This window comes from Hemicordylus capensis, chromosome 9 (genome assembly GCF_027244095.1).
Source record: "Hemicordylus capensis ecotype Gifberg chromosome 9, rHemCap1.1.pri, whole genome shotgun sequence".
In the NCBI taxonomy this organism is placed as follows: domain Eukaryota; kingdom Metazoa; phylum Chordata; class Lepidosauria; order Squamata; family Cordylidae; genus Hemicordylus; species Hemicordylus capensis.
This window is the reverse complement of record NC_069665.1, coordinates 1197406-1210200: the sequence shown is the minus strand read 5'-3', so window position 1 is coordinate 1210200 and position 12795 is coordinate 1197406. Positions and strand designations below refer to the sequence as shown.

At 51.0% G+C, this 12795-nt stretch overlaps 1 protein-coding gene across 3 annotated transcripts in view; it reads right to left on the bottom strand.

Moving 5' to 3' along the window:
- Window positions 1-1847: 1847 nt before the first annotated feature.
- Window positions 1848-12795, bottom strand: part of SLC38A7 (solute carrier family 38 member 7) — a 28589-nt gene continuing 17641 nt past the window's right edge. The window contains exons 13-21 of one of the 3 annotated variants that reach the window (XR_008311300.1): window positions 11904-12062; window positions 10651-10742; window positions 9617-9701; window positions 8463-8612; window positions 7826-7953; window positions 4862-5024; window positions 2828-2939; window positions 2641-2730; window positions 2067-2107 (exon numbers count right to left, since the gene is read on the bottom strand). Coding sequence is in view for 2 of the 3 variants with exons in the window: in XM_053271407.1 (XP_053127382.1) it covers window positions 2052-2138; window positions 2641-2730; window positions 4862-5024; window positions 7826-7953; window positions 8463-8612; window positions 9617-9701; window positions 10651-10742; window positions 11904-12062 (954 nt within the window). In the remaining variant the exon portion in view is untranslated. Of the gene's footprint in view, window positions 2139-2640; window positions 2731-2827; window positions 2940-4861; window positions 5025-7825; window positions 7954-8462; window positions 8613-9616; window positions 9702-10650; window positions 10743-11903; window positions 12063-12795 lie in introns of all 3 variants that reach the window. The other 2 variants (XM_053271407.1, XM_053271406.1) reach the window with 2 other exon arrangements.

Sequence of the window (12795 nt, the reverse complement as noted above, 5' to 3'; positions counted from 1 at the left end):
TCCGCCATCTTGGATCAGGGTGGATGACATCAGCACATATTACGCCACTGAAGTGTCTCTCTGTGTCCCTACAACTGTACCCGATTTGGTTCATATTGGTCCAGGTGTTGCGAAGTTGATAGTGGGGGGACACACACAGTCACTCACACACACAGAATGCTGAGTGATCTCATCAGCCTGCTGGAAAATAGGCTAAACACTGGTCGATAGGTAAGATGAAGGGGTTGTCTGGCCAGCAGCTGAACTCAAGCTTGTGGCTCAGCATGAATCTTCCTTGACCTTCAGCGACAATCAACCACCCCGCCTGCTCGCCTGCCCTCCCCTGCACCTTGCAGGCTGAAGCCAAAGACAGGAGGAGGTTTTCTGCCGCAGCCTTTCGGGAGCTCAGCCCAGTTCCAGGCACCAGACGGGAGCCTAGGAGTTGGAGTTCCAGCCCAGCTGCACCTGGCCCAGCCTCTGACCTGCAGCTCACCTGGCAAACTGCCAGCTTCTGCCTTTCAGCCTGAACAGAAGTGGGAGAGGGAAGACAGAAGAAGCCAGCCAGCTCTGGGGCTCAGGGTGAGGATTCTCTCCCCCTCCCCGGTGCTTTCCGGTCTCCTCCCGACACCAACGGGGGTCTCCCACACACACTAGGGATGCGGTGGGGGGCGGGGGGACTTGTGCCCCAAAGTCCAGCCTTAAGAGCCCCACAGGTGCACTGCTGCCTCTGAGCTCCAGGCCCTGTCCTCCATGAAGCTGCCTCCCACTGAGTCCCACCCATCACCCATCTTCTCATGCAGTGTTGTCTGCACGGGCTGGCAGTGGCTTTCTAGGGCTTCAGGAGGAGGAGGAGGAGGATCTCCCTCAACCATGAATTGAACCCGGGCTCATCTCTGCCACTGAGCTATAGCTCTTCCTCCTCTCCATTTTGGACTGTGCTGATCTGGAGCAGCCACAGAAACCACATTGGCAGTGCTCCCGTCGAACCGGCTTCAGACGCTTGGGAAGCTCAGAGCTCATGCAAAGGGAACCCAGACTTCTCCATTGAAGCAAACCTTGGGCAGAATTAGAAGGATCCCAGTCACCTAAACCAGGGATTCTGAACCTGGGATCCCCACTGGGGACAATGGGACACCCACCACTACCTGGGGGACCCAAGGTCCAGAGCCCCCACCTCAACAGTGGTCTTTTCCTGTCCTGTCTCCCAAGTTCCTTGAACTGCAGAATCCAGGCCCTTCTGAATGCAAAGCGGGTGTTTGGCCTCTTGGCTGTTGCTGTCTCCACTCCCCAAAACAGGGAGCTGCCGTCTGGGGAGACCCATGTCAATCTAGCTCAGTACTGCCTATTCTAGCCACTCAACGGAACCATCGCCTTCTTGAAGTCCTCTAAGGATTGAGCCCGAGGCTCTTCTGCATGCAAAGCAGCTGCTCTACAGCTGCTTTAGACAAGTCTAAAGAATAGACAAGTCTGGTGGTGGCAAGCATGAATTTCCCCTTTGCTAAGCAGGGTCTGCCTTGGTTTGCATTTGGACAGGAGACAACATGTGAACTCGGTCTGATTCCCCTTAGGGTATGGGGCCAGAGCTCAGCAGAAGAGCGTCTACATCCTGAAGGTCCCAGATTCATTCCCTGGCCGCATCTCCAGATAGGGCTGGGAAAGCCGCTTTCCGTCAGAGTAGACAATATTGAGCTAGCTGGACCAATGGTCTGACTCAGTAGAAGGCAGCTTCCTAGGTAACTATTGTGGCTCCACTGATTTCAAAGGGATCCTACTCCCAAGTAAGAATGCATAGGATTATAAACATGAACTACTTTTCTGATTCTGTATTGAGCCTCAGACACACAAAGTCTGCAAAGTGAATAGCTTTTTTTAACACAGGTATGCAGTTTTTATTACATGAACAATATATACAGACAGCTACAACAAGCGTCACTATGTTACCAAGTTGATAGAGATAATATACAAAAGAGCATGGAAAATGCAGCCCACCCCCCCTCTTGCATGTTCTTTCCTTGTGGCTAAGGAAAGGCAGGGCAGCAGATCAGACGTAGGTGGCTTTGGAGAGGAAGCATTCAAACATCTTCTGAGCTTGTCCAGGCTTGTACTGTGGGACCATATGGCCTGCTCCCTGTTGCGGGAAAAGGGCCATGAAGACAGAACTGAAACCGACCAAGAGCACATCTCAGAGAAGTGTCCCCAGCCTGAAGCATCAAAAAGGACACGACCCCCTTGTGTTGGCTGGAGTATGAAGAGGCAACCTCTGACCAGTGCTCCCTCGAACAGGGATTCCCAGATGTTGTTGACTACAACTCCCATAATCCCCAAGCAAAAGCCATTGCAGCTGGGGATTCTGGGAGTTGTTATCCACAACATCTGGGAATCCCTGCTAGAGGGAAGACTGCCTCTGACCTCAAGCACAGCCTACCGACTCTAGTTAGAACCCACCCTACAGCCGGCTTCGATCCTCAACGCAGGGGTTCTCGGCCATGGGTCCCCAGATGTCATACTACAACTCCCATCATCTCCAGCCACAATGGGCTTTTACTTTCCTGTGACCGTCTCCCTTAAAGCAGTCTATGGATTCATGACAAAGCCGTCCACTTGAAGTCTTGACAGACTTCAGAAATCACAGCGCACAGGGGATGGGAGCATGCCACTGACCTTTATGGTGAGGAAAGTGATCTTCTCATACTCTTTGAAAAATCCCGCAACCTGATCATTGAAGTACCAGGGCTGGTAATCACTTAGCACCTGCGGAATCCAACACAAAAGCAGAGATCAGGTGTTGGGGAGAAAGGCAGAGAGAAGCAGCAGGAAACAGACTGGTAGTTCTCTCATCATTTCTCACCTTAAAAAGGACCCTGGGCTGTTCACAGCAGATGCTCACCACCTCCTGCTAAGAGTCCTCAGTGACCCTCCCTGCTTGCTTCTCCATCTGTTTTCTGCCAGCCAAAGAGTCACTGCAACGGGGAACAAGGGATGGAGCTGTCCGAGGTGCTCCTTGCAGTGATCCGTCCCATTAGGGCAGGGGCTCCCCAGATATTGTTGGACTACCACTCCCATCATCCCCAGCCCAAATGGCCTGAGTTGTAGTCCAACAACATCTGAAGGGACCCAGGTTTGGCAACTCCTGCCGCTAGGGATGCTGCAGAGCTAGATTCGGGGTCTCCACGGACATTTTACATGGCGGGAGGAAAGGTACTTGGCTGCGGTATTAGAATCACTTGATCTCTGGCCATTCTGATATTGGCCATTCTGATATTTTTAATGAGGGCATGGCGATGTATTTTCTGCAGGTGTTCCCCATCACCTGCAAACCTGGGCCTTAAAAAGGTAGGACTGGCTGTGTCTTGCCAAAGCAATGCCTAGTCTTTCTGCACCACAATGAAGGGAAGGATCTACGCTGAGTTCCCTCTGCCCAAAAGACAAGTAGCTGTCCAGGTTTTTAGAGCACTGCATCTCTTTGGCTGTTGAAACAATGGCTGCATTTACACATAACGGGGGACCGGAGTTGTGGGGACCTGCAGTTTCCTTACCATTACGTCTGCACGTGTGCAACTCCGGTCCCGTCCATTGTCTGACCCAAGGTTGCTCTCCGGAGACTCCAACTTAAACCTTCAGTTTAAGTTCCGCTGCTCCAAACCACAGGTAAATGGAGCCTCCGTTCTGTCCGAATGCAGCGCTGGAGGCTGCATTTAGCCGGACTGGTGTTGAGGGAGGAAGTTCTTCCCTCTCTCCCTCCCTGATTAGCTGTGCGGGCTGTCTTTCAAGTAAGAAGGAAGCCTGCATAGCCAGTTCCCTCTCTGCTCTGCAATCTCGCTGACAGCAGAGAGGACACTCTCCCTGTCATCCAAATGCAGACAGGAGAATGGTTGTCTATCAGACCCGCGGCTCTCTGTGATGTGTGAATGTGACCAATGAGTGCAAACAGAATAATAATCCCTCCGTGGGTCCCAGTTGTGCAGTGCTTCTCCCAACAAGAGTGTGGCCCTTTTTGGATTGCCGCCACCCGCTTTAGTCTGCCTGGAAGCACCTTCCTCCCTTCGCTCTGCCAGCTGACAGGTGAAGAGCATCATTCCGAATCCTGAAGAGTAATCCCTTTTTCGATTCCTGGATTTCTCGCTCTCTTTTTCACCCAGTAACCCTTCAAGGATTAGTGAATCAAGAATCTGATATGGTCTGAGGCTGGGAACTACCCTAGGGAGATACCTGGACCACGTCTTCAGACACGGGGGGAAAAAAAGAGGGCTATACAATACTAGCCCTCCAGGAGAACTGTGGATTAGTCGGGCCAGATGCCAAGGGTAGGGATCTGGCTGTCTGCTGAATGCTAGCTCTAGCAACTGACTGCAGGGAGCCTCAGTTAGAGAGGACTGCTCCCGATCCTGTTCAGGAATGGCTCGCTGCGCACAGCTCTGGGAGCACGTTAAGAGCAGCTTGTCTTTGGAGTGGGAAGTGAGGGTTTGTGGCAAGAGGCTTGTTGGGCATATGGGTACATGGATTCTGCCTCTGAGCTTGCACTGTCTTCTGCACCTCCTGATGTGTGTGTGCATGCGTGCATGCATGCAAGCTTGTGTGCACACACACCCTAATCACCCTGCATGATTTGGGAGCCATCATCTCCAGAAGGAACAGCCCTAGAAAGCCTGCTTGTCTTGTCATCAAATTTTCAATAAACTACAAACATCACCCGAGAAAGGCTGCTCTAAAAGTCCCACCCCACCAACACGAGGGCAGAGGGAAAGACGTTTCATGGCCTCCTGTCCCTCACTCGGACGCTCTCTCTTTCTCACCAAGGGACCTTTGAAGAGAATCTGAGTTTTCCTCCCTGAGACCAGAGATCTCTCCCTAGGTGAGGGAGACATTTCCTCCAGTGACTTACCGTCTGGTTTAAAGACTCGACAAACTGTTCAGCCCCCAAGAAGTTGCAAGCCATGTCCACATCTCCATTGTAGACCAAAGCGCGGAGGTCCTTTGCCAGCAGAGACGTATAGAAGGGGGTCATGTCTGTATAAATTCTCTGGTAATGAGCCCTCACCTGTGAGCTGCATGGGAGAAGAAAAGAGAAGATCAGTGCACCAATGGTGCCCTCTTTGCCGTAATTTTTGTTTATTTCCAAACTTGTCTACTACACTTATATCCTACTCTTCCTCCAAGGAGCCCAGAGCACATGGTCACGTTCATCCTCACAACAACCCTGTGTGGTAGACTAGGCTGAGAGATAAGTGACTGGCCCAGAGTCCGGTGGGCCACTGTGTGAAATGGGATGCTGGACTAGACAGGCCTTGCAGGGCATACTCCAGGGGTGCCCATTTGATCCCTGCGGCTATTAAACTCTTTGAGGCCAAAGTCTATGCAGAGCTCTTGTACAGAGTGCAGCTGGACATATACCCTGACTTCTCTAAATTAGAAGCGGTTCAATATAATTTCCTGAAGAATATATTCCAGGTCCCCAGCTGCGCTCCTAGGGTGGTTCTACGGCTGGAAGGCCGGTTCCTGACCTCAGTGGGCTACCATTGAGCAAATATCCCAAATAAACTCATCCCGCTCCTGGGAGACACCTTCTACCTCTGTGAGTGTTCCAGAATTTCTGCACAGAGTCAAATACAACTTAGTTCCAGCCCAAATCTCTCAGTGTTCAGCACCCCACTTTTTAAAGGAGAACCTCCTAAGCACTGTTCCCTCTAAGGCGTGCGCACACAAGTTTTTGGATGTCTGCTTAGTTCATCTTCGATCCCACTCAGGTTGACTCAGGAAGGCCCCATCCTGAATGCAAGTGTGTGCACACTGCCTTGATACTGCCGCCCAGAACAAAACTCATTCCGCAGAGAGATGAAAACAATTAGAGTAACCACTGCTCCTAAGCAACTGCACACAGTCAACATTTTGAATGAAGAGCCATGCACGACTATCCTAGGGTGTGTGAAAGGGGATTCTCCCTTTGGAAAACCCACGCTTCCCTTACAAAAAGAACACAGCCACCATGGGAAAACAGACAGTGTCCTTGCAGATAACCATGACACCCTCGGCTGCTGCAGCAAACGGTCCACGGCTGCAGTTAGCTGGTCCGAAATATGCAGGCAGCCTCACCCAGATGGCATGGTGGACTCAGCCACCTTCGTACTTCCTGCCAGCCTGGCATTGGCGTGAATCAGCCAAAGGCTCGCGAATTTTCACCAAAACAACCCCCTGCTAACTGAGCAAAGAGACACCTTTTAAAGTGGCGATTCCCTTAGATTTGGCAGGGGGAGAGCAACTGGCCCTATCCAGCCCCAGCACAGCATCCCTCCAGTGGCTGTTGCTGGAATCTGCCTTATGTTGGTGAGCCCTTTGGGGACAGGGGACCATCTTATTTATGTATTATTTATTGTTTGATGAAAACCGCTTTGGGAACTTTGGTTGAAGAGCAGTATATAAATATTTGTTGTAGTAGTACATACCTGGAAAGGTGAAGCTGCTGCCGCCATCCGAGCCCCCTTCCTTCAGACTCACCTCTCCTCTTCATACTGCTGTTTATCCTCCCTCTTCCCCCCCGCCCCGGCCTTTCCTTCATGCAAATTTCCACCCAGTCTGCGTTTATGCCATCGACTCAACGTGCGGCAGCTGTGAAAAAGGCCAGTTCCATGCTAGGGATCATTAGGGAGCGGGTTGAAAATAAAACTGCTAATATTGGAATGCCATTATACAAAACTGTGGTGCAGAGAACGGCATACAATTCTGGTCACCACATCTAAAAAAGGACATTGTAGAACTGGAAAAGGTGCAGAAGAGGGCAACCAAGATGATCAGGGGCCTAGAGCACCTTCCTTATATGAGGCAAGGCTACAACACCTGGGGCTATTTTGTTTAGAAAAAAGACGACTGGGTGGAGACATGATAGAGGTCTATAAAATTATGCATGGTGTAGAGAAAGCGGATAGAGAGAAATTCTTCTCCCTCTCACATAACACTAGAATCAGGGGGCATCTCATGAAACTGATTGCCAGGAAGTTTGGTGTAGAAATATGACAAACAAACAAATAAATTTAGGACCAGCAAACGGAGGTACTTTTTCACACAATGCATCATCAACTTGTGGAATTCTCTGCCACAAGATGTGGTCACAGCCAACAACCTGGATGGCTTGAAGAGAGGTTTGGATAACTCCATGGAGGAGAGGACTCTCAACGGCTACTAGTCGGAGGGCTACAAGCCACCTTCAGCCTCAGAATCAAGATGCCCCTGAATACCAGTTGCAGGGGAACAGCAGCAGGAGAGAGGGCATGCCCTCAGCTCCTGCCTGTGGGCTCTCCAGAGGCATCTGGTGGGCCACTGTGTGAAACAGGATGCTGGACTAGATGGGCTTCCTTGGGCCTGATCCAGCAGGGCTGTTCTTTGTTCAACTTTTAAGAACTTAGCTCTCACAAACATCATCTTTGGTCTTAATACTTCCAGTTGACCCTTCCCTTCCTCCCCATTTTCCCATCCCAGGAAGATCTAGTTTGCTGCCACTCGGACGTGTTGCTTACTCCTTCCCAAAGGCTCATGGTGAGGAACAATCGGCTCCCATCAGACAAAACATTCACTGTCCAGACTCTGAGGTTAAGCAAAAGGTGGGGGACGGGGAGAGGAAAGGAAGTGCAGGCTGAGGGAAGTGAAGTGGCTTGACCAAAGGAGAAGGGAATCCACATTTGAGCTTGCTTCCATTTCTCCTGGAGAACCTAACATCTCCAAGCCCTGTTAGCCTGCTCTGTGTCAGTTCTAGAGTGGCCCGTAAATGCCTCTCTTCCAACAGCCCTCCAGTCCACTGCCAAAAAAGCAACTCCGCACTGCGTGGTGGGAGGGCAGAAGTATTCCACGGCGTCACCTGCAGAGCTCCCAGTTTGGGAGAGAGCTGGGGATGTGCAGAGCCTGACGGACATCATCCCGGTTCAGCCAGACATACATGGCAGTGGCGTTGATGCATTTCGGCACTCCAGGGATGGAGCCAATTTTCTGAAAGGGAGAGGAAAGGAGAGGCAGGATAAAGTTCAAGGTCAGGTAAAAAGGTAAAGTGTGCGATCAAGTCGATTCCGACTCCTGGCACCGACAGAGCCTCGTGGTTGTCTTTGGTAGAATACAGGAGGGGTTGACCACTGCCTCCTCCCGCTCCGAATGAGATGATGCCTTTCAGCACCTTCCTCTATCACTGCTGCCCAATAGAGGTGTTTCCCATAGTCCCTAGAACTATACCAGCGGAGAATCAAACCGGCAACCTTCTGCTTGTTAGTCAAGCATTTCCCTGCTGTACCACTTCAGGAGAAATCTGAACCAAGAGGCCAATCCCCAAATGGCTTGCTATTATGACAACCTGATGCAGCAGCTGGTGGCCCATGGGCATTCGTCACCCCTAGCTCTGGTTGTCTGCCTGCTGCTCCTCTCTGTAAGCCACAGAGCCATGCCACAGGCCTGCCTCCCCACTGGCAGACCCATCAGAGCCACCACTGAGAAGCCCCACCACTTACTGGCACTGGGACATCAAACTGGTAATGGCGGAAGAGGTTGGACAGATCTGCTTCGTAGCGGTCCTGGTAGTTTGCACCTCCCCAGCAAGTGGCATAGAGGTTGTACATGTTGAGGCCAATTCCATAGAGGACTCCATATGCTTCTGATATCTTGGAGGGAGGGAGGGAGGGAGGGAGGGGGATGCGAAAAGGGGGACAAAGGAAAGCAGAGTTAGAACTCTGTGTACCTGTGCAGGAGGGGAAAGAAAGACGGCACGTGAAGTTAGGCCGTGCGCAGAGCCTCATGTTTCATCTACATGACTTTATTCCCATTCCAACTCAAACAGACTAAATCAGGGAAACCCCAACAGGACAGGATGGAAAACACTGTACGATCTCCCTCTTTGGGCTGGCTGTTGGCAGTCTGGTCTTGCTGGTTCAAGGTGAATTTCTAGCCTTTGCCACATTTTGTTCGGTTTTACATACATCTCTATTTTATATTTATTTAGTGAGAAGTGGAAATATACAGGACTAGATCCTTTTAAAGACTCATCTGCTGTCGTGCATCTCTCAGCTATCTCTGCAAAATAATAATAATAATAATAATAATAATAATAATAATAATAATAATAATAATAATAATAATAATATCCAAATGGCCACAGAGAAAGTTACGGGAAGGCTATGAAAACTACATGGCAAAGAAGGTGACCTGATCATTCTTAAGGCTTTTTCAGAGAATGGGCTTGAGTGTGATGGTGAGTGCTCTGGACTGCGTAACCAGGGAGAGACATTCCCAGAAGAATCTGCTAGTCCCGGTCAACATACATTATTATACAATTTGACAATATATTCTACTAAATTCTTCTCTTCAGACCTTTTTTTTTAATTGCATAGATTAAAAGGAAAAATATAAAAGCTGCAAGTAAAGAACAAACGTTTCAACATACAGACGTCAACTTCAGTGTTCCATGTCTCACTGCTTAAAAATCCACACTCATATCCCAAATATTCCCTAAATCTAATCAGGATATTAGAAGATTCCACTATGCGGCCAAGGGCAATAAATAAATAAAATAAATGGTGGCTTCGTTCCCCCCTCTGCTTACCAGGGCATGTATGTAAAGCTCACGCTACAAAAGTTTGTTAATGATGCTTTAGAGCCAGAATCTTACCGCTGTGATACAGTCACTGTTGTCGTTGCTGGAGAAGTTGCAGGTGCCTCCATTGCAGCAGTTTTCCTTCAAGGAGGCCCACAGGCTACAGGGCAGAAAAATAGGGAAGAGAAGTCAGGCAAGCAGCCGAGTGGCGCAACCAGGCAAGAACCACAAAAGTGCAGGAGACCCCACCCAAGGAATCCTGCAGTCTCGATGCCTGCCTTAAGTCAGGATAACCAATATCTAGAACAAGAGATCTCAAACATGGGTCTCGAGGTGTTGTTAGACTACAGCCTCCATCATCCCCAGTCACACTGGCCAAAGGGATGATGGGAGTTGTAGCCCACCAACATCTAGGGACCCAGGGTTGAGAACTCCTGATCTAAAACAACCCTGGCAGACACCTGATCAGCTTTTTCCTGGGAGGAGATTTTACAACCTTCCTTACTAGTCTGTGAGCATTAGGAAGTTACCTATGAAGCCCTCCATGGTTTAGGACCAGGGTGTCTCAAGGAGCACCTCCTCCCATATAACCTACCCAGACCCTGGGATCACTGCTCTGGATCCTCCCACCTCCAGAAGGTGGTTACCCCGAGACAGGGACTTCTCAGTGGTGACGCATAAGTGATAGAATCCCCTCCCTTTAGAGGCCCAGCAAGCTCACTATAGAACAAGAGAAGAGAATATTAGATTTTTAGAGTTGAAAGGGGCCTTGGTGGTCTTCCAGGGCAACCCTCCCAAGCTGGGCCAGAGAAGAGCCACAAGAGGCTTGAAGGACTGCTGGGAGCGCAACAAGGCAAGGGACATCCGCTCAGGGGCTAGTTTTGCTGGAGCGTTGCTAAGAAAAGGGTTGCCTGGACCAGAAAGGGGCCTGAGCCCTGAGGGCAAGGCCGGTAGCCACATCCCCCACACCTGTTTTGCTTCCAAGTTGGCAGCTGGAGAGGACCAGGACAAGCCCATTTGGCCCAAGAGCCACCACTGGCCAGCCCATCCTGCAGGAGCATCAGCTGTGGAGGGTTGCCCAGTCAACCCTGCTCTTCTCCGGTACTTACTCATCTCCAAAGACTCCGTGGTAGTAGGCAAACTCCATCAGGGTCAGCTCATTCAGGGAAGCGCTGGTCATGCCGTTGCCAACCCCAAATCCCTGAGGGATCCAATGGCAGAAGATTAGCCTGATGGACAAGGTCAGCCTGTCCCCAGAACTGGGCCGGAGAGGCTCAGCGCCTCCCAGTAAACAGCACAAGTGGGCACGAGGCCACCGCCCTGCTCAGACTTGGTCTTTGGGGACGGGGAGGGGTCCGTTATCCCAAGTGGCTCTCCCTAAATACGGCTGCCAAAGAATCCAGCAGTGCCTGTTTCACCTCAGGGCAAGTACTGGGAGAGGGCATGCCTTCCAGGTCACATCTTCCTCTCCGCTGAGTGCCTCATCCAGGAGTTCTCCCCAGACGCGCTTGGGCTACAGCTCCCATCATTCATGAGCTTTGGCCATGGTAGCAGGGGATCATGGGAGCTGGGATCCAACAATGTCTAGAGACCTGGGTTCGAGAGCCCCTTGACTAGACCCTTAGGCCTTTGAGCCCCCGCCCACGCACTTGACTTGGGGCTCTGATTAATCTTACCTAACTTAAGCACTTGCATTATTTGAAATCTTGGGGGTTTCTTGAAAGTTTGAATCGGGTAATGAGGCAGTAAAATGTTTAGTAAAAGAGACAAACTCATTCATTCTCTCTCCACCCCCGCTTGACCCAGAGTGGCACAACTTTGGATCTGCAGCTATGGTGGGACTACAACGCACATCATCCCCAGCCACAATGGCCAATCGTCATGGATGATGGGAGGTGTAGTCCAACAATAGGGGAAGGGCCAGAGTTGTGCAACCCCACCTTGACCAAAAGCCAGATTGGAGAGAACTGCCAGAGGACACAGAAGCAGACTCAGGTTTTGCCTGGTCTTCAGGGGGAGGGGAAAAGGTTTGGACAGTCCAGAAGCAGCCACCAAGACGACCCTGCAGACTGGAGCATCACCCACACCCCTCGCCCCCCAAAGCCACACCCTTCTTTCTATGGCCCATAGTATGTTTGATGACAGAGAACTGGCCTCAAATCTCCTTGTCACTGATGGGAAAGTACACCCATGGCAGCTACTGGGGACGTGCAATGACACCCCACCATCTATTTCCCCCAGCTGCTCTCTGCAGGGGAGACCCGCCCAGCCACCAGAGGCCATTTGGGTCACCAGAGGCCACTTGGGCCACCCTGGAGTGCTCAGCAACCTCACTCCCTGGCCTGACTGCAGTGGCCTTTACCTTCAGGTTGATGGCTGCTGATCCTTCTGCAATTTTGGCCGTGAGGCTGGGGACGTAGACACCACCATAACTCTCCCCAAAAACATAAAACTCATGGTTGACAAAGTTAGGGAATTTGGCAAAAAAGCTCTGGAGGGCCTGGTAGTTGTCCGCAGCCACCTGAGGGAGAGATAAAAAGCCCCGCAAAAAGGCTGAGTTGTGGAAGGCCAGTCGTGACTGCCTGCCGAAGAGCGACACTTCGGTCTAGCCCAGAAACGCGAGCACACCTCAGATACGAACATCAGATTAAGCCAATTAAGACACACCAATACCCGAGAGGAAGCCATCACTCCAACGCCTTGTCGCTCCCACCCAGGCTCCAGATGTCCATCAACTTCCTGGCACATAGAGAGGCATGCTTTCCCCCACCCCCAAGCCCCCTCTCCCCCAGATCAGAGGAATCTCAAGTTTGCTTGCAAGCTCCAAACCAGAATTCCATAAGCAGGAAAGGCCATTTTGAGAAGGATGTTGTCATAGCTGCATTAGGCCGGGGGTTCCCAACCTGGGGTCTCCTGATGTTGTTGGTCTAGAATCCCTGGCCTCATAAATGTGCTTTGCCTTTTTGGCCAAAGGCCTTTGTGGCCAAGCATGATGGGAGTCGTAGTCCAACAACATCTGCAGACCCAAGACTGGGAACTGGAGATGGGGCCGTAGGTCAGGAAGAGCCCCTGCGTGCTTGCTTGCATGATGCCGAAGGTCCCAGGTTCAGTCCCTGGCAGCATCTCAAGGTCGGGGTGGGAGATATTCCTGCCTGAAACTTTGGAGAGTTGCTGCCAGTCAGTGTTGACACTGCTGAGCTAGAAGGGTCAAGGGTCTGACTCATTCTAAGGCAGCTCCCTATGTTCCTAACCCC